The 18227-nt window shown below is 35.9% G+C and overlaps 2 protein-coding genes across 2 annotated transcripts in view; one reads left to right on the top strand and one right to left on the bottom strand.

The window, feature by feature from the left end:
* The window catches only part of LOC142350815 (acetyl-CoA acetyltransferase B, mitochondrial-like), a 406383-nt gene that overhangs the window by 74638 nt on the left and 313518 nt on the right, over positions 1 to 18227 (top strand). The window lies entirely within an intron of this gene.
* LOC142350370 (uncharacterized) lies at positions 783 to 17771 on the bottom strand. The gene is made up of 8 exons (XM_075402218.1): positions 17637 to 17771; positions 16453 to 16686; positions 15881 to 16018; positions 11341 to 11502; positions 10550 to 10792; positions 5273 to 5497; positions 4595 to 4839; positions 783 to 1616 (listed from the first exon to the last, which is right to left on the bottom strand). The coding sequence occupies exons 1-8, from the start codon at positions 17767 to 17769 to the stop codon at positions 1332 to 1334; spliced, it is 1665 nt and encodes a 554-aa protein (XP_075258333.1). The 5' UTR covers positions 17770 to 17771; the 3' UTR covers positions 783 to 1331.

Below are 18227 nucleotides of genomic sequence, written 5' to 3'. Positions count from 1 at the left end.
TTTGGCTGTACGGGGCCCTTACGGCCTGAACGATGTGCTGTGGTGGGGATTGGGGTAGGAGTTAAACTCTATGAATCGTTCTTCACACCATAAGTAGAAGTCTCCAAAAAACAGTTTCTGTAAATCGCATAGTTGGAGACTAGTGAGCTAAAAGGCTCTAAGAGAGCTTAATGCCCGCTAGGTGCTACCTGTTTATTCCGTTTTGCAGGACGAAAAGTCAAATGGGTCAGACGAAAAACTGGTCAAGCGAAAAATCGCATAAAAAAGACTAACAGGACTATTATAATTGCTACAAACTTCGTGTGAGAGCAATTAAAAAAGATGCGTTACCTAAACATTTAAAAACAATCGAAATACAGATTTTCAAAATTCAACAAGCGAAAGCGAAAAACAGAATACGTAAGGCAAAAAGATTAGACAGGAGAGAAACTAAGTAGAGCCAAAAATCTGGCCAATACAGTGGCAAAAACATTTCAAAGAATACCTTATTTTTGCATTTTAGGGCTTAATTACGAACTAATTTAAATAAATAATTGGAGTTGCCCTTCGGTTTTAGGCCTGACTAATTTTACCCTCTATTTTCCAAGTCGATTTAATGCTTCAATTGCTCTTGATTGAAGTACAGCTTACAAACATAAGCGGTTAACGTCGTAATTGCTCTCGAACGACAAGCGGGAGCTCGAATCTATTACAGCCTGCTTCAGCCGGGGGGGGGGGGGGGGGGGCTATTTAGGGGGGCCTCAAATGACGTCATTAAAGGCTATTATATACTACTAATAAAATTAAAAGTGAAAACGGTCACTCAAAAAGTCAGAATGGTCATGCAAAAATTTTGCATAAAAAAGAGCACTAGCATGTTTACAATAATTATTTCAAACATCGTTCGAGAGCAATTAATCACATCACTTACGTTTTGACATATGTGAAAGGAAAATTTACAATTCAAAGAAGCCCAATCATGTACAACCAACATAACTGAAATACAGTATTAGAAAAGAGGTGCAGCAAATAAAACTTTTTAAAAAGAACACATCGTCAATTTATCTTATACTTTTATTTATGTCATTTATTACATATAGGCACCAGAGTACACAAATTTGGACTGACCTCATATTGATTGCATGCATAATTTGCATTCCTAAAACGACTAACTGCAGATTTTGCTTTAAACGAATCACCATTTTTTGAAATGCACCGATTGGAAAATGTGGATCTGATTAGCACAATTATACTCTTTGAAGATGTGTCAAATATTGATACATATTTAGTCAGTTTTGTCCACAAAAGGGCACAACAAAAAATTCAATTAGCGCCGTAAGCTATTATTAAGTTTACTCTAGAAGATGAACGGTAGCATAATGGAGTCTTAGTCTTTTCAAGGACGGAGTTTGATATTCGCATAACTCGCACCTCACAATTTCTCTACTCGCTGATTGAGAGGTGCTGTTGCTCGTGCCGGCCACAGATTGCGAATTACTTGTATTATTACTGCTATTGGAGCTGCTTGTAATGTTGCTGGCTAATTCGATCGCAGCTGGCGATGATCGTGTAGATCCAGAGCTCTCTAACGTAACAACTTGTGTGCGTGCGGATGACTCTGGAAAGGATTCCATGTTCTAAATGCAAAATTATTTCCTTTGTTACATACACATTTTGCAATACCACACATTGATGAATAGAGCTCATGTAAGCCAAAACTATCTTTCCTCTCAATTTTTACGATATTTTCCATAAAATTATTTCTCCGCACTCGCTACGTATTGTACTCTTGAAAAATGAAATCATTTTCAGTATTTCCTTTGACGAACTGATAAAAAAATGGCTATCCAAAATTGTCATCGGAGACCTTTGCTAATCTTTGCTGCGCTCCGTTCTCTGTAAAGAAGGCAATTCAAATACTTTTTCTCATAATTGTTTCCTGGAATTGATCAATCGTCATCTCCAATGCCTTGAACAATCACAGACGGCTATTTGCTCTTTATTGAGAAGGGATAAGATTTTTAAAACATAGCTGGCAGATTGCCAGAAAATAGCCGCAGTAGTTTCGTAGACCTGCAATCTAAAAAAAAAACAGTAAGACAGACCAAAAATATCGTCTTTTCATTGAAGGCTGGTATGCTATAATTGATTAAAAATCTGTTTTTGCTGCCTCTATTAGCTGCTCCCAAATACCCTTCAATTAGAGTGACACACACCCATTTGACCTTATCTCTTTGAATTAAAGTAAATAAAAGTCAATTTCAAAGTAAGGAAGTCATTTTTGAGAGTGAGGTAAGTCAAGTGTGACCAAAAATTTAATCACGCGAATGAACAAAAAATTCGCTCCACTAAGTGCGAAAAATGACGTCACACACGCATTTCAGTTGAAATTGCATGAAAGAAAGCACAAAACACAGATTTGAAGTGGTTGTGACGTCATATGGTTGTAACAAAAATCGCGACGACGAAATAAAAAAACATAGCAGGACAAGTCCTGACGTACAATTCAAAGAATTTTCATTGACTAAACAGAAAACTAGACCAAGAACGGACTATGAATGGATTGGGCAAAACGATTTCACGCCGCAAAACCACTCGCTTTTTCGCTCCACTTCTGGTTTCGGCGTGACCAAAATCACTATTCCAATTTGACTTCAAAAATCATGAAAATGTGTGAACAGATCTTAAAAAAAAAGACAGCGCCCCAATACAATTCAAATTCTTTGAATTGTAAAAGACATAGCAGGACAAGTCCTGAAATACAAATCAAAGAATTGAATGAAAAACTCAGACGTACTCTACCTGACCAGCAGATCAATTGAACAATGCCAGCCAGAACACAAACAAAATCATCAAAAAATTGAGAAACTAAAATAATCAAAACTAAACAAAAATATACTCATTGCTAAAACTCTAGAAGCTTTTAAACCTAAGACAAAATTTTTTCGCTTTAACAAAACCTACTTCAAAAATATGTTCAAGATCAATTTTTGTTTCTGACAGCGGTCCAGTATTATATCTGCAAGACTTGGAAAAATAAACATTGGCCCTGAAGCTCGATTAACTCGAAAATGAACAAAAAATTTAGAGAACGAAACCAATTGCAAATTATAGGGAAATTTTGCTGAAAATTGTGATAAAAAAATCTTCAGAATCTTTCCTGGGTCTCCAGAGGCTATCCAGTAACCCAATTCCAAGCTTCAAAAAACTCATTGGCTCATAGATCGATAGACAAAAATTTCTAGAAAAAATTTTAAACTTCAAAAAATAGAAATTCGTTCTATTAAAATGTTGAAAGCCATTCAATTGCCGCCTAGCAACTACTTAATAACATACTATCAAACCCTGGATGAGGTTACCGGGCTACTGAGGCAAGAAAAAAATAAATAAAAGCAAATTTTATCAAAGAACTTCTAAAAGTCGAAAGGTTAAATTGTTGAAAACAAATCCATTGAAACTTAAAACAATGCAGAACCTTTTTATCAGAGCGTGGAATATGTTTTCTCGCACTCTAGAATGGACGAATATCAAAAACTGACAAAAACTTAAGGAAGCCTTAAAATTGCAGATTTTATCAAAAGAATGAAAAATTCGAGACATTACAATGTTAAAAACCATTCTATTGTTACTAGAAACTATGCAGTGCCCCATTAGCAAACCTCAAAGGAGATTGCCTGGTCCCTCAAGCCGGAAAAACTGAAAAAATGACAAACATTTTCAAAACCTGAAGAAAATGCGAATTTTGTCAAAAACAAAATCGCAAAAATTTGTGATATTCAAAAGTTGAAACTTAATCCATGGCAACTAAAAATTTTTCAGTAACTTACTAACTTATCTAACCCATGATGAGGTTTTCTGGCCCCTGGGACTCAAACAACATGAATAATGACAATAAATGTCAAAAAATATGAAAAAAAATTGCAGGTTTTGTCAAAAAACGCTAAAATTCACGATGGCCAAAACATAAAAACCATTCCATTACCACTAGAAACTATGCAGTAATCTATCATCAAACCCTTTATCAAACCCTAGAGGAGATTTCTTGACACCTAGAGCTAAAAAACAAAAAAAATGCTAAAAATTTTCAAAAAAACCTAAAAATTGCAAAAATTAGTATCACTTTGCGTGTTTGTTTGTAGTACCAAAACATATAGCTCATAAAAAGGTCATAACAAGCGATTTTGTCTCGTAAAAGGCCTTCATCAACTTTTAAAAACTTCAACCTAAGACTAATCAAAATAAAAAATTACAAAAAACATGAAAAATGGCACCATTTTGAGCCCAAAAACTCCTAAAAATGACCTTTTAACCTTAAATTAAGGCCATCTCAGTAGCTGCACAACTATAAGCACTTGAAGGACTACTAAAGCCCACTTTGTGCCTCTAATGAAACTTAATGCCCGCTGGGCTTTACCTGTTTATCCTGTTTTGAAAGATCAAAGGTATTGAAAAATGTATGAACACACAAAAAAAACAGCACACCAATACAATTCAAATTCTTTGAATTATAAAAAACCAAGAGAAGGCCAATAATAGCCCCAGCTATCGCTGTGCGGCTATTAAAAAAGAACAAACTGGTCGACGAAAGTTGAAATGTTAGTGGCAAAAATCTGACCTGCTGGTTCTCAGCGACGCGTGACACAGACTTGATGCCGACAACAGTCGGAGATGTGTGATGACCACTACCCCCACCACTCGTAGGCGACCCCTGCTCAGATGCAGTTCTTTCAGTTGTTCTCATTACACCACCACTCCGATCGTCTTCTAGTTGTTCCGGCTCTTGACTTAAACTGTCGCTCCAAATGTACAGCGGATTCCGCATATTAGACACAAAGGTGTTCGAATTTGACAAACTCGGCTCTGAAATCATTCAAATGAATCTAGGGCCATCTATACAACAAGTTCGAATTTCCAAAAACAGTTACAATTGAGAAATGCTGAAAGAGTTTTATTTTAATATTCAGCAGTTGTTTTCAGCAGTGAAATTTGTAAAATTGACTATTTTTGATAATGCATCAATTCAAGATGACCGACAACCTTCACAAAATATTCCAAAACTTAAAATTTAACAGTTAAAAAGCATCTTCAATTTCGCACAGAAATTCCGTACATGTGCTGTCTTGAGACTTGAGAACAACTTTGATTAAAAATTGACTGTTATAAAGTCTTCTGGCTAATACGACTCTCCGGCTAATACGACTTCTGGCTAATACGACTCTCCGATTTATTCAGTTACTACGACTGTGCCAACAGCTCTACTTCACTCAGAATACACAAATACAAAAATCCTCACCGTGTCTATTCGAGTCAACAATCTGGGTCGCATTTAAAACTTCCTCTGGAATTTGTAAACCTTGATCTGCTTCGGATTTGAGGGCTGCAGAGGTCGGTGGGTGTTGTGACACAATTTCCTCCACGACACGAGTGGAATTTTGACTTGCAGTTGAAAAATCCCGGGGCAAACAAAGCTCGTCTCCACTAGAGGGCAACTTTACAACTCTGCCTGCTGATTGATTGTCTACACAAAATTTTCATTACATAAATTTTCTAGAAAATCAACCTCTAATCGCCTAAGTATTAATAATCACTTTTAAATAATAGATAGTTATCTCAAAACAACCTAGAACGGACTGCCAAAAATTAAAATGTTCTACGAAGAACATAGCTCACAGATTGACTGAAGAGTCCCGATAGACATCCGTGATCATTATTGGAATTGAAAAAGCAAGAATAAAGATAGATAAATTGACCACTTTTATTTTCAAGAACTGTAAGGGTTAGATTCGGAGTGTCATTGTTATGTGACAGAAACATAGCCGAAAATAGCCTTCGTGACCCGCTTGACGCATATTGCGATTGAAACAGAAGAAATCGAAAGATCGAAATTGACAACATTTTTCTAAGTGCCAGCGTTCTTATTTGTTGTGCAAATTCTGCATATTCGGTTAGATTCTAAAACTACACTTATTTCAGCTTCTAATTTGAACGCTATTAAGCATAATACTAATGCCAGCTAGCAATCGCTTTAATGAACTTTGATAACCTAACGCACAATGACTTAATGAGCGAGCTTTATACGTTCATCCCGTTTCTTATGATTTCTCTTTTTACTTTGACCATATTCGCATTACGAAGTTCAATGAGTAAAAGAATTCAAAATCCATTCAGTAGAAACGGTGAGTGAGGTAAGTCAGAAATCAAACGTGAAAATATAAAACGAAAAACGTGATCAAAAGATAAAGCGAATTAAAAAAAAGGAGAGTGCCTAAATAATAGCCGTTTAGAGGCTGACGGCGGCTATTAAAAAGCACCAAAAGACTTCAGCTCCGTTAAAATTAGCTGTTCCAGAGGAAAAGTTCAAAATCTATAATCCTCAAAATTAGAGCACTTTAGATGCTCAGTTCAGATGCACTTTGAATTTCAATTTAAAAATGCTTTTTAAAAAATAATGTTAAATTACTTAGCACAAAGTCAGTTGAGTGATGCAAGTCGAAAACTCATCACAATTAATCTAAGACTGACGCCAAATAGAGTAACAAATGGCCCCATGCACACAACTGCAAAGCAGAAGTCACTGAACACACAGCAGTCAAATGGTCGCAAGCATCATTGATGTCGACGATGAATAAAAACATAGTCTTAATTTATTTTCATAGGCTAAACAACATAACTAGACATAGAAATGAGCAGAATGGGCTCCGAAATCGTTTTAAAAAAACGGATGAAAAACATTGAAAATACACTATTGAGAACACGAAATTTTATTCAGACACCGCTTTTTTTACTGAGTAAAAAATTTGCACATCGAAATACTACTCACTTTTTGGCTCTACTTCCTGATTCAGAGTGATCGAAATCAGTTCTTAAATTTTTTTCGGAAATCATTCAAATGTGCGCACAGTATGTCTTAAAAAACATAGCAAGAAGAATTCGGGTAACGACTAAATTTCGTCTTCTTTGAAAAAACCAGCCCTCCAAATAACTATTATCAGAATGCACAACAAATGAAAGCAAAGAAAAAATCTATCTTAATCAAATAACTACAGAACAATGAGGATAAAGTAAATTACCCATAAAATAGTTTAACCCATTTACTCGAAAAAATGGCTATAAAGTAAATTAAACTAAAAGGTTAAGCCAAATTAATCCAACTAACTAGTTAAGATTAAAATAAATAGTTAAGCCCAATTACTTTTTCATATAATTCAACTACATATACAAACCCAAAATTATTTCATGCAATCGAGACTACAAAATCGCTCGCGCAAAGTAATGCAAGTCCTAGTAAGCTCACGGATATCTGTATCTCTGAAAAAAAGTAAAAAAAAAAGGTAGAAACTTTCCAATTATTTTCAATTTGTTTGTCAAAATTTAAAGAAAACAACTGCTTTGCACCAGAAAAAATTTCAGTCAGTTTGTTACAAAAAAATGCTTATGAGTACCAACCTTCACTCCAGTTAACAACAAACAATCCAACAGGAAAAATATTGCAAAAATGGAATGAAAATTGTAAAAATATTTCAGAATAAAGCTCCAAAGTAGCGTACCATTTTTTAAATTGAAAGCTCGAAGAGGCTATGAAAACTACCTCGCTATTGTTACCTTAGTCATTAATAACCTTTTAGACAACATAAAAGTCAAAGCCAAAAAAACTTGAAAGAGCCGCAAGTGAACAATATTTGCTCACCTAGCAAAAATTTTTAATATTTCAATTTCTCGCAGTTTCAAAAGGAGGTATGAACAAAAAAACGAACTATATTTTCGAAAATGCTCTTCGGATTTGTTCAGCGAACTTTTCAAACCTTATTCACTCCCTAAACTTTCATTTTTTGCACCTCGCTCACTTAAACACAGAAAATCACAACAAAAGCAAACAAAAAGACAGCATCCCTTCCGATACATTTCAAATTCCTGGAAACCGCGAAACCTACAATGAGATCAATAATATCCTACGCGGCTTTCAATACGCGGCCATGGATAAATCAATGTACCTATTTAGAATATCAATTTGACAGCTTTTAAAAAAAAAGCAGTCACAGAACAAAAATAACATTGACAATTTTGCGGCAGTTTCAACCTATCAATAACTGAAATTTTGTTTATAATTTGCGACAAATAGCACACCTAAAATATATTTAAACGTTTGACTAATAATATTTTTGTCTTGTTTTTCATACATATTTTAGAGTTCTCAAGAACAGTCATCTATAATACGTTGAGTTTTTATTGATATGAAATTAGAACTGCTTACTTACACATTCCCATCGAAAAAAAAATGGGTGACTCTGATAATTCACCAAAAACACTGAAATTAATCGAGAACTGCCTAGCTCTTCAAGATGTATGTCAGAATTTGGAAAAGATTTGAGCAGAGTCATGCAACTTGATTGAAACACGCTTTTCAACTGGGCTTTAAAATTAGAGTAAAAAAGGTTCACATCGAAATACTACTCGCTTTTTGGCTCCACTTCCTGACCCAGACTGATCAAAATCAGTTCTTCAATTTTCCTCGAAAATCATTCAAATGTGTCACAGTATGTCTTAAAAGACATAGCAAGAAGAATTCTGGAAACTACTCAATTTCGTCTTCTTTGAAAAAAACAAGCCCTGCAAATAACTAGTATCTGCACGCACAACGCAGGAAAGCATAGAAAAACATTTATCTTAATCAAACAACCAGAAAAAAATGACTATAAAGAAAATTAACCAAAAAAAAGTTTCAATTACTTCAAAAATTGGCTATTAAGCAAATTAAACTAAAAGATTAAGCCCCATAAAACTAACTAACTAGTTAAGATTAAACTAACTAGTTAAGCCCAATTACTTTTTTTTATATAATTGAAGTACACATACAAACCAAAAACTATTTCATGTAATCAGGACTACAAAATCGCTTATGCAAGTCCTAATAAGCTCACGGATATCTATCTAAAAAAGCTAGAAATTTTCCAATTATTCTCAATTTGTTTATCAAAATTTAAAGAACATAGCTGGCAGATTGCCAGAAAATAGCCGCAATAGATTCCTAGATCGGCAGTCTAAAAAAAACAGAAAAAAAGACAGACCAAAAAAATTCGTCTTTTCATTGAAGGCTGATCTGTCATATTTTGATTAAAAATCTGTATAAGTTATTGCTGCCTCTATTAGCTGATCTCAAATAACCGTCATTTAGAATGACACACACCCATTTGACCTCATCTCTTTGAATTAAAGTAAATAAAAGTCAATTTTAAAGTGAGGAAGTCATTATTGAGAGTGAGGTGAGTCAAGTGTGACCAAAAATTTAATCACGCGCATGAACAAAACTCGCTCCACTAAGAGCGAAAAATGACGTCACACATGCAATTCAGTTGAAATTGCATGAACGAATGAACAAAAAGTGGCTGTGACGTCATATGGTCGTAACAAAAATCATGACGAAATAAAAAAAACATAGCAGGACAAGTCCTGACGTACAATTCAAAGAATTTTCATTGACTAAACAGAAAAACCAGACCTAGAATGGACTAAGAGTGAATTGAATTGCAAAAAACCAAGAGAAGGCCAATAATAGCTCAGCTATCGCTGTGCGGCTATTAAAAACAACTGCAGTGAACCGCAAATGCCTGTGAATACCAAGCTTCACTCCAGTTAACGAACAATCCAACGGGTAGAATATTTCCAAAAAATGGAATGAAAAATGAAAAATTATATCAGAATACAGCTCCAAAGGAGCGTACCATTTTTTTTAAATTTAAAAGCCCGAAGAGGCTATGGAAAATCAAAAGCAAAAAAAAAAACATTTCTTTAACAACAGATTTCTCGCTGCTTCAAAAGGAGGTATGAACGAAAAAAAAAAAACTATATTCTCGAATCGGCTCTTCGAATTTGTTCAGCAAACTTTTCAAACCTTATTCACTCCCTAAACTTTCATTTTCTTGCAGCTCGCTCACTTAAAAAAACACAGAAAATCACAACAAAAACAAAAAGACAGCATCCCTTCCGATACAATTTTTCTTGGAAACCGCGAAACCTACGATGAGATCAATAATATCCTACGCGGTTATCGCTACGCGGCTATTGATAAATCAATGTACCCATTTAGACTATCAATTTGACAGCTTTTAAAAACAAAAGCAGTCACAGAACAAAAATAACTTTGACAATGTGACGAATTAGCACCCCTAAAATATATTTAAACTTTCGAGTAATATTTTTTTGTTTTGTATCTCATTGATATTTTAGAGTTCTCAAAAACAGTCATCTATAATACGTTGAGTTTTTATTGATATGAAATTAGAACTGTTTACTTAAACACTCCCATCAAAAATATGGGTGACTCTGATTAATTCACCAAAAATACTGAAATTATTCGAGAACTGCCTAGCTATTCAAGATGTATGTCAGAATTTGGAAGTGACTTGAGCAGACTCATGCAAACTTGCTTGAAACACGATCTTTGCAAGGTTTCAAGTCAGGCACTGAATATAGGAAAGTGCGGCATTTTAGAATCTGCCACAGCAGAGATCTGACAGTTTTAAACTTGCACTTGAGTTTTTCAACCTCTAACAATCCCTTAAAGGTACCTTACCAATCAATGGCACACTTGTTTCGTTTCTTGTGCTAACAGACGTTGGCAAAGTCGTCCCTGGAGTCCCAGTTGGATCTCGGCTCGAATTAGCGCTGCCACGAGCATGAGTGACCATAGCTGAAGAATCTAGAGAATTTTTATCTCTCTCAGAGGCCACATTTCCCGCTCCAATTTCTTGTATCTCGAAGTCATCTTCGTCATCGCTTATCAAATTTATTTCAGTATGTGATGAACGTTGTTGACCTAATACACAAAAAGTTTGGCTTGCATTCCAAGAACATCAATAGCTCATTTCGTTGTTCAACCAGGACGTCGATTTTCAACCCCTGCGATCAGAACAGTAGCTGCAGCTACCGCTTCGATAATGGTTAAGTGACTCTGCTTAAATCACTGCGAACTTCTGGCGTTTATCGAGAACCCCGAAACGGTTAGAGATATTAAGTCAGAATTTCGAAGTGACTTCTGCAGAATCACAACCATGCTTAAAACACGAAACGCGCACGTTTTAAAATGACGAAAGTAAACGAAATTCAACTTCTGGCTAAGTAGCAACTTCTGGCATTTTAACTTCTGGCACTGCAGACATTAGAAACTGCAAATTAGAGGGAAAGGAAATTCTTGTGAACATAACAAATATATCCGACTTTCAATGCCCACTTTCAGCAGTCAAGTTGATGACTGGAAACAATGTAACTTCACTCATTTTTAAATGCCTCGAAGTTAATAAAGAAGTTAATTTTGAGACCTTAGCCCTTGAAACTAATAGTTTGGGAAGAGACCATATCACTAACTACTGCTTGATGCTGCGTTGTGAAATTGTGCAGAAGCGGAACTAGGACCGCTAGGGTTTCGACTGATCTCAATGGCTACACCAGATGACGTTCGCTTCACAGGAGTCACCGGAGCCGAAGACGCGGTTGCAATTGAAACATTACCGTCCGAAAACCGCCCACCTGAAAAAAAGTAATAAAAATACGTTAAAATTTATTTTTGTAGGATGTGAATGATGATGTAGGATGCTATTGAAAAAACGTCACGCAAAACTTTGTAGTTCGGAAGCAAGAGTTGTTTGTTCAAGTAATTTTCTTTCAGAAACTCATTTTTGCTTAGGGAATCATTCCCTAAGCAAAAATCGATCTAAAAAAATGCTTGAATATTCAACTATTAGTCTTTCAAACTACAAAGCTTTTTGCGCGACGCGTTGCTATCGTACAAAATTTTGACAGCTGTGGTTACTTTACAAGACGCATCGCTCTGCAACAGCTTACAAGGTCACCGTTCGAAATCGAGTACGGCTATTGGAAAAGTTGAAGAACTTCAAGGGCATGATGCTATGAATTTTGGCCCAGGCACATAAAGAGGCAAAGTCATTTATATTCAACAAACTTATCGGAAGACCGCTTGAGGAGCATGAAAGACCTTTTGTGCGTAAAATACTGTTATCTTTCGATTTTAAAGAGTTTTTTAAAGTAAATTTAGATAAAAGCTTCCAAAGGTACATCAACAAGAGAAACTATCCTTTAAGCCACAAAACAACTGTTGATTGACAATTTTAATAATACTGCTTTCTGTAAACCCACCTCCGAAAACTTTTGGTATTTAAAATTTACAATTAAAATAAGTAATTGAAAAAAAGTAATTCTTGGAGTAAATTTTAAGAGTAAACCCCCAAAGAACTTGTTCGATTGAGTATTATGATCACACCAGCCCACTAATGATCACACCAATAAAGAAATCCGACATTGACATCGGCGATGTAAAGTTTTACTATTTACAAAATCTTTTACAAGAGATTCAGAAAATATCAACAAAATTTATCTATCGAAAGAATGATGGCCATTCAAATACACATTACATTAGTAATTCTGGACATTTTTATACACCTACTTATCAATAGGTTTTCTTTCATTGCCGTCTAATTAACATGCTAAAATGAGTCGCAGAACAGTGACAAACGGCTTGCGAACACGACTTGGTAGAAAATGGTAACACTAACTTTTCATTATTTCTAAAAAGATGTTGATTGGCAATTACTTAACGGTATCTAAATTACACTGGAAACTCTTGTAATGATTGCTTGATTGCTCAAAAATAACGACTGATCAGAGTAAATGCTGCACGAGAGTTCTTATCACAATTTGACTAAATTTTTAAAGCCGACAATGCACCCGCAATGGGGGCATCCTCAGCAGTTGTCTGGGTCAATATTTGGATGAAAACCCGAGGAAAAAAAAACCAAAAATTTTTGTATAGATCCAGTTACGGGCAAGACGGAAAACAAAGATCAAATGAGTCCCGATTGTAAGAACGGTTTTGTATCTAGAAGCTAGAAGTTGCGCCGTGGACTGCTAGAAGTTTAACCCCTACCACAGAACGGAAACTTTTTGGGAGATACGATGACGATATAACTTGACGAGTGAAAGGGCTTCCCGAAACCATGTTGAACTTGGCCAACCAGTTGCATCAAAATCTTCAATTCACTCTTGAGATATTTGACCAAAACGGGGATGTCGCTTTTCTGGACATGACTTTGAAGGTGGACAAAGAGAGAAAATTAACTTGTAAATGGTACAGAAAACCTACTGCTACGGGAACCATTTTCAATTATTGCAGGTAGGCTCCAACCCATTTCAAGAATATTATTGTGGAAAGCGCTTTACAACGACTGTTCACATGCACACCAAATGGCAAAGTTTTCATGATCATTTCAAATCAGTCAAAAACTTTGGAAGAAACACCAATAACCACAAAACCGGTCGCAAATGATTGCTAACAAAACTCTTTAAAAAAAATTCTCAATTCATACAAAACAAGGGACTGCCCAGTCAACCGGAAACTTGAGAAGCGAAAGTTTTTGCAATATCGAGGAAATCTAAGTGTAAAGCTGAAAAATACGAAACCCTCTTATGATTGTTTATACAACCATAAAAGTGAAATTAAGTATGCTTGCACTGAAATCTCTTTTTGACCGGATTTTAACGTTCAACGTGGTTTATGAAATCAAAAGTAATGGATGTCAATCCACATATGTCCCGTAGACTGCAGAAATTCAGTTAATGAAACAAGAAAATCACTTATTGAAACGAAAACAATCAAAAAATAAATTTTAAAGTCCAACGTGGTTCACGAAATTGAATGTAGTGGATGTGAATCCACCTAGGTCCCGTAGACTGCAAATTTTAACCACTAGGATAAATGAACAACAATCGTTGGAGTCGGAAAGCATGTAAGTGAAGGCTGCGAAAGCTTCATAGCATTCCAATAGAAAACCATTTATCAGTGCAGCGACGAAGGAAAATTAATGGCAACGGAAGCGCTTCATATCAGACAAGGGAGGCCCGCGCTCAACATGCGAGACGAGTTCAAGGGGAGAGAACAGACAAAAAAATTTTGGTTCGACATGAGGTGACTTCTTTTCGCAATTTGTATATTAGCAAAATTGAGTTCGGAAACGGCAGGAAATCTACGAGATGTGATTCCGTACAAATACAAGTGACAATGATGAAAAACTTCAAGATTAACCAAAAAACCAAAGCGTAAAAAATTGTAAAAAATTATTAGAATTGACAAAAAACGAAAGTTCTCAGAACCCATAAATTCCGTTTTAGCAAACAAACTCATTATTTTATCATTGTGAATTTTCAGTAAGTAATTTCCTGAAGATGCTAGCAAAAGCAAAAACGTTGTTTTGTGAAGAAAATCGTTGGCTTAAAAATTTTTAACCATATTTGAATTGTTTTGTTGTTCGTCCTTAAATTTTACTACCTTTGTTGTTCGCCTGTACATGAAAATTTGCTCCTATGCTATTGAGGCACATAAAATAATCTTTTTACTTTTGAACAGAATTTTTTTTTACTTTTTGACCAAGAAATTAAACTAACTTATTGAAACGAAAACAATCAAATTATAATAGCAGAATATTCTTAATAGCAGCTTGCTAATCCCCGATTTTTGACAGATTGTGCGCCCAGCAACGTTATGAAAAGCTCAGTCCTTGATACATAAACAATAGCAAGTTATATCCTATAGTCGATGAAAAAAAAGTTTGCCCAGTTTTACAGCAGGACAACCCGCAGCTTTAGACGTCACTATTACGTCCCCACTGCAAGCCAGTCTTATCTCAGATGCGGCGAGGATATGTGGTTTTACTCTAACCCTAGCTGAAGACAGAAATATTGGGCATTATTACCAGAAGTGCAGCGATATCGGCATCCTTTTCATACCATTGGCGTTAGAAACTTTTGGCGGACTAACCGAAACAACGCGGAAACCATTGAAAAGAATAGCTCCTTTATCTGATAACAGAGGTTTCCAGCCCTCAAACCTATCAGTAGCCTTCGATCGCCTCACTCAACTGGTATCAAAAAAAGCCATGCATGGCTCAGCTACAACGCTGATTGCAGGATATTCGCGATTATGAGCCAGAAATGATGGGGACTGTCGCATCCAATTATGCCGCTATGTCCAATGAGAGGGTCAAGAAAGTCCGGTCAAGAAAGTGATATCGGACTCACTTTATGAGAGTGGAGCCCATCTTTGTTTAAATGTAACCCAATGAGTGGGGAGTCCAGTTAATTGTACTAGTTTTTGTCCTCATCCATCAGCAGAGAAACTTCGAAATCACCGAAGGAAATCAACTTTCTCAAAGGCATCTAATTGAAAGTACAACTGCTCCTCTTTGTGTTCTTACCTGAAGTGGGGAGAACCTCAGTAAATGGGACATTTCAGAAAAAACATTTACGATTTGTTAAATCCTTAAATCACGAGTTTTTATTCTTACCTGTCCAAAGTGGGGAGAATATAAACGACCATTTCACGTGTGGAAATTTCAAATGGACAGTTGAATTTAGAATTAATGAACTGCTGATCTGTTGAATTAATTACGATAGTTATGATAACCAAGTTAATTATGACTTATGCTCGTGAAAAAAAAATAAAATTTAATCAGCGTCGCTAAATTTTTGACGCTTTAAGAAAAAAGCAAATTTTGCCAACATCGGCGTAAAACTCAGCCTACTTTGCAGTTCTTTCGAAAATATTATAATTTGGGGCTTTTGTAAGATTCAGTAAACTACTTCCACCCAAAAGCGTCCAACAGCTCTATTATGCAACAAATAATAAAGTCAACACTGTTCTCTAAAAATTGTACAATCGGTATTGTAAATCACTTTAGTACTTAAAATATTCTCTCAAATTTTTCCATCTCTCAAATTCAACTATAATTCTCAAAATCATTTGATGTATAACTTGGCTGACTCGTCATAATCAGGAACTCCCTGGAATAACCCTTGCTCGTATTCATTAAATTTTTACCGAATGTCCCGTACACACCTGCTTCTGATGATGCCACATTTGGCTGAACTTGAGTGATTCCAGATCCCATATCTGTTGTTGTCACCATCTGTTTGCGTCTCTTCAACGGAATTACTCGCCGCTGACTGTGACTATTCGCACGAGGACGATTTCTACCTGAAATACTAAGTTACTTTTACAAAAAAATATTTTGTAAACTGGGGGTTTAAAAAATCAAAAAAACGAGCACACAAAACCAATTCATGAAAACGCGGATCAAAACCTTGTTATCCGTTTTGTTTAGATATTTTATGAATGTGCCAATTTTCAAGTTTGTCCTAACGATACGTCAATTATGCTTGCTTTGCTTTTGAAAAATTCGCCCCTTTCCGTTAAAAAGGCAAAATGGATACCATTTCTGTTATCCTGATAAAGCTGATTTGGACTGCATTGCCGCCCCTGATTTCTTATAATTGCTATTTAGCACATTATTTATTAAAATAGCAGACACAACTGCAATTGACAGTTAAATACACTCACACATCTGATGAGGCATGGAAAAATTATGCCTCATCAGACAAAAAATATGGAATCGGATTACTATGATTTACCTCTACTGGCTCGCAACAAATGGTGCTCAGTTAGAGCCCTTCTGTAGTTGTCACTCAACATCGCAGCCGCCGAAGGATGACCAAAGGGTACCGGATTACGACCCAGAAAGTCCTGTGGGACACCTCCACCAAGTTGAGCTGATGCCAAAGAAGTTCCCGCGGTGCTCGGCGCAGACAGAAGGGCAGAGCCCTGATGAGCACGAGATTTGATTGGTGGTCCCAAGGTAAAGGTGCCTGGAACACTTTCAAGATTACTGTTTCTTAGCCGAATAAATTTATTAAACACAAACTGCATAATATTCTTATGAGTTACCACCAAAACAACTAGGAGGCCTGCAAGTCGAACAATTCGAGATCATTCTTGCGAAACGTTCTGATCTCAATGAATAAATAGAATCACTATTTTGTCGTATTTTCCACAATTTTCCCAGGTACATCTTTATATTCGTGTGCAGACAGGCACTCTATATCTCAAGATGCAATATAAGCTTGGATATAATGCAATTAGTAAACGGTCTGTATTGAATCCAAGGAATCTAGAGAATCAATAGAATTTATTTATTGCAGTTTTCCCTGGTTACTTTTAGCATTAACCGTTTTCCAAACAGTTTTCGGATAGAGCGTTCATGCTTGACCTTTAACTCTGTCTTGACGATTCTGGCTTCTATCAGGAACAGAAAACAATATCTGATGACAAAAAATTTGATGCAAATTTTGCAAGGCTTTTCAACCATTACTTCTCTTACAGCTAAAAGCGTCTCGAATCTGACCAATTGCGGTTAACTTTTAGCCCCGGAATAGTTGGAGGTGGTTATGCTGACATTACGAGACACCAGCCCTATATTTAATTAACATTGAGCTAATTTGTGGAACTAGCCGACAAAGGACTAAAACATAATATAATTAACAAGTAGTATAATTGTTCCTTTGTCGACATATCCCCAGCTGTAATGCCATTTTTACATGTATCAAGATACGTTTAGTAGAATTAGAGACGCAAAGTGAACCATCTGGTTCACATTGTTCACCCGGGGCACTGGCTCGTAATCGAATAATAATGCAGAACTGCGACGGACGTGGCTGCTTCAACTCAAAAACTTGAAAAATTGTGAAGGTCAAACAATGAATGTGTAGAGTGGGAGAAACATAAGAACGCAACGCAACACAACTTGTTGAGATCATACCGAGACATTTAGACAGTAGTGAGTTAACTAGGTAGAACTGAACATCACATTGAGCTGTTTCTATGGTGCTAAACACCGACTTGTCAACACAGATACTCAGCCGATAGCTCTCGTTGGCGTTGAAATCCAGCATCACATTCTGAAATTAAAATCAAATGAAATTTAGCGATTTAGCGAATCAAGTTAGAAACGCAAGGGTTCCGGTGGCATTTTCGGATTCCTAAAAACATTTACGATACATCTGATGTTTTGATTGAGAAAATCAAAGATATTGATTTGATGATTCAGAAAATGATTGAAAAATCCTCTATTTCAATGTGAAGCATCTGTTAAATGAAGTTTAAAGAAAAAAACGGAAAACAGAAATTTCTATTTCATCACCGCTTTCTTTCGATTGTTGCTGTCTTTGGATTAAAGTCATTTGTGAACGAATATAAGCTGCCAACTCACTCTTTTATCGGATGACGCCAAAATGATCATATACAACGATTGCTGGCTTATTGTACAAAAATAGCTGCAATAGATTCATAGACCTGAAGACAATACAAATGAAAAAATGAGACCATTTTTTAAAAAACAGGAGTTTCTATG

Source organism: Convolutriloba macropyga, chromosome 12 (genome assembly GCF_964194025.1).
Source record: "Convolutriloba macropyga chromosome 12, txConMacr16.3, whole genome shotgun sequence".
NCBI lineage: Eukaryota > Metazoa > Xenacoelomorpha > Acoela > Convolutidae > Convolutriloba > Convolutriloba macropyga.
This window is presented reverse-complemented; position numbering and strand designations above follow the sequence as displayed.

Bases quoted from the DNA above. Each gene is read 5' to 3' on its own strand.
- LOC142350370 (XM_075402218.1), bottom strand. From the start codon at position 17,769: ATGCTGGATTTCAACGCCAACGAGAGCTATCGGCTGAGTATCTGTGTT. The intron at 16,019-16,452 runs GTAAATCATAGT...TTAGTATTTCAG, and splicing joins TTTGTTGCGAGCCAGTAGAG to GTAGAAATCGTCCTCGTGCG. The intron at 5,498-10,549 runs GTAAGGTACCTT...AATTTTGTGTAG, and splicing joins AACAAGTGTGCCATTGATTG to ACAATCAATCAGCAGGCAGA.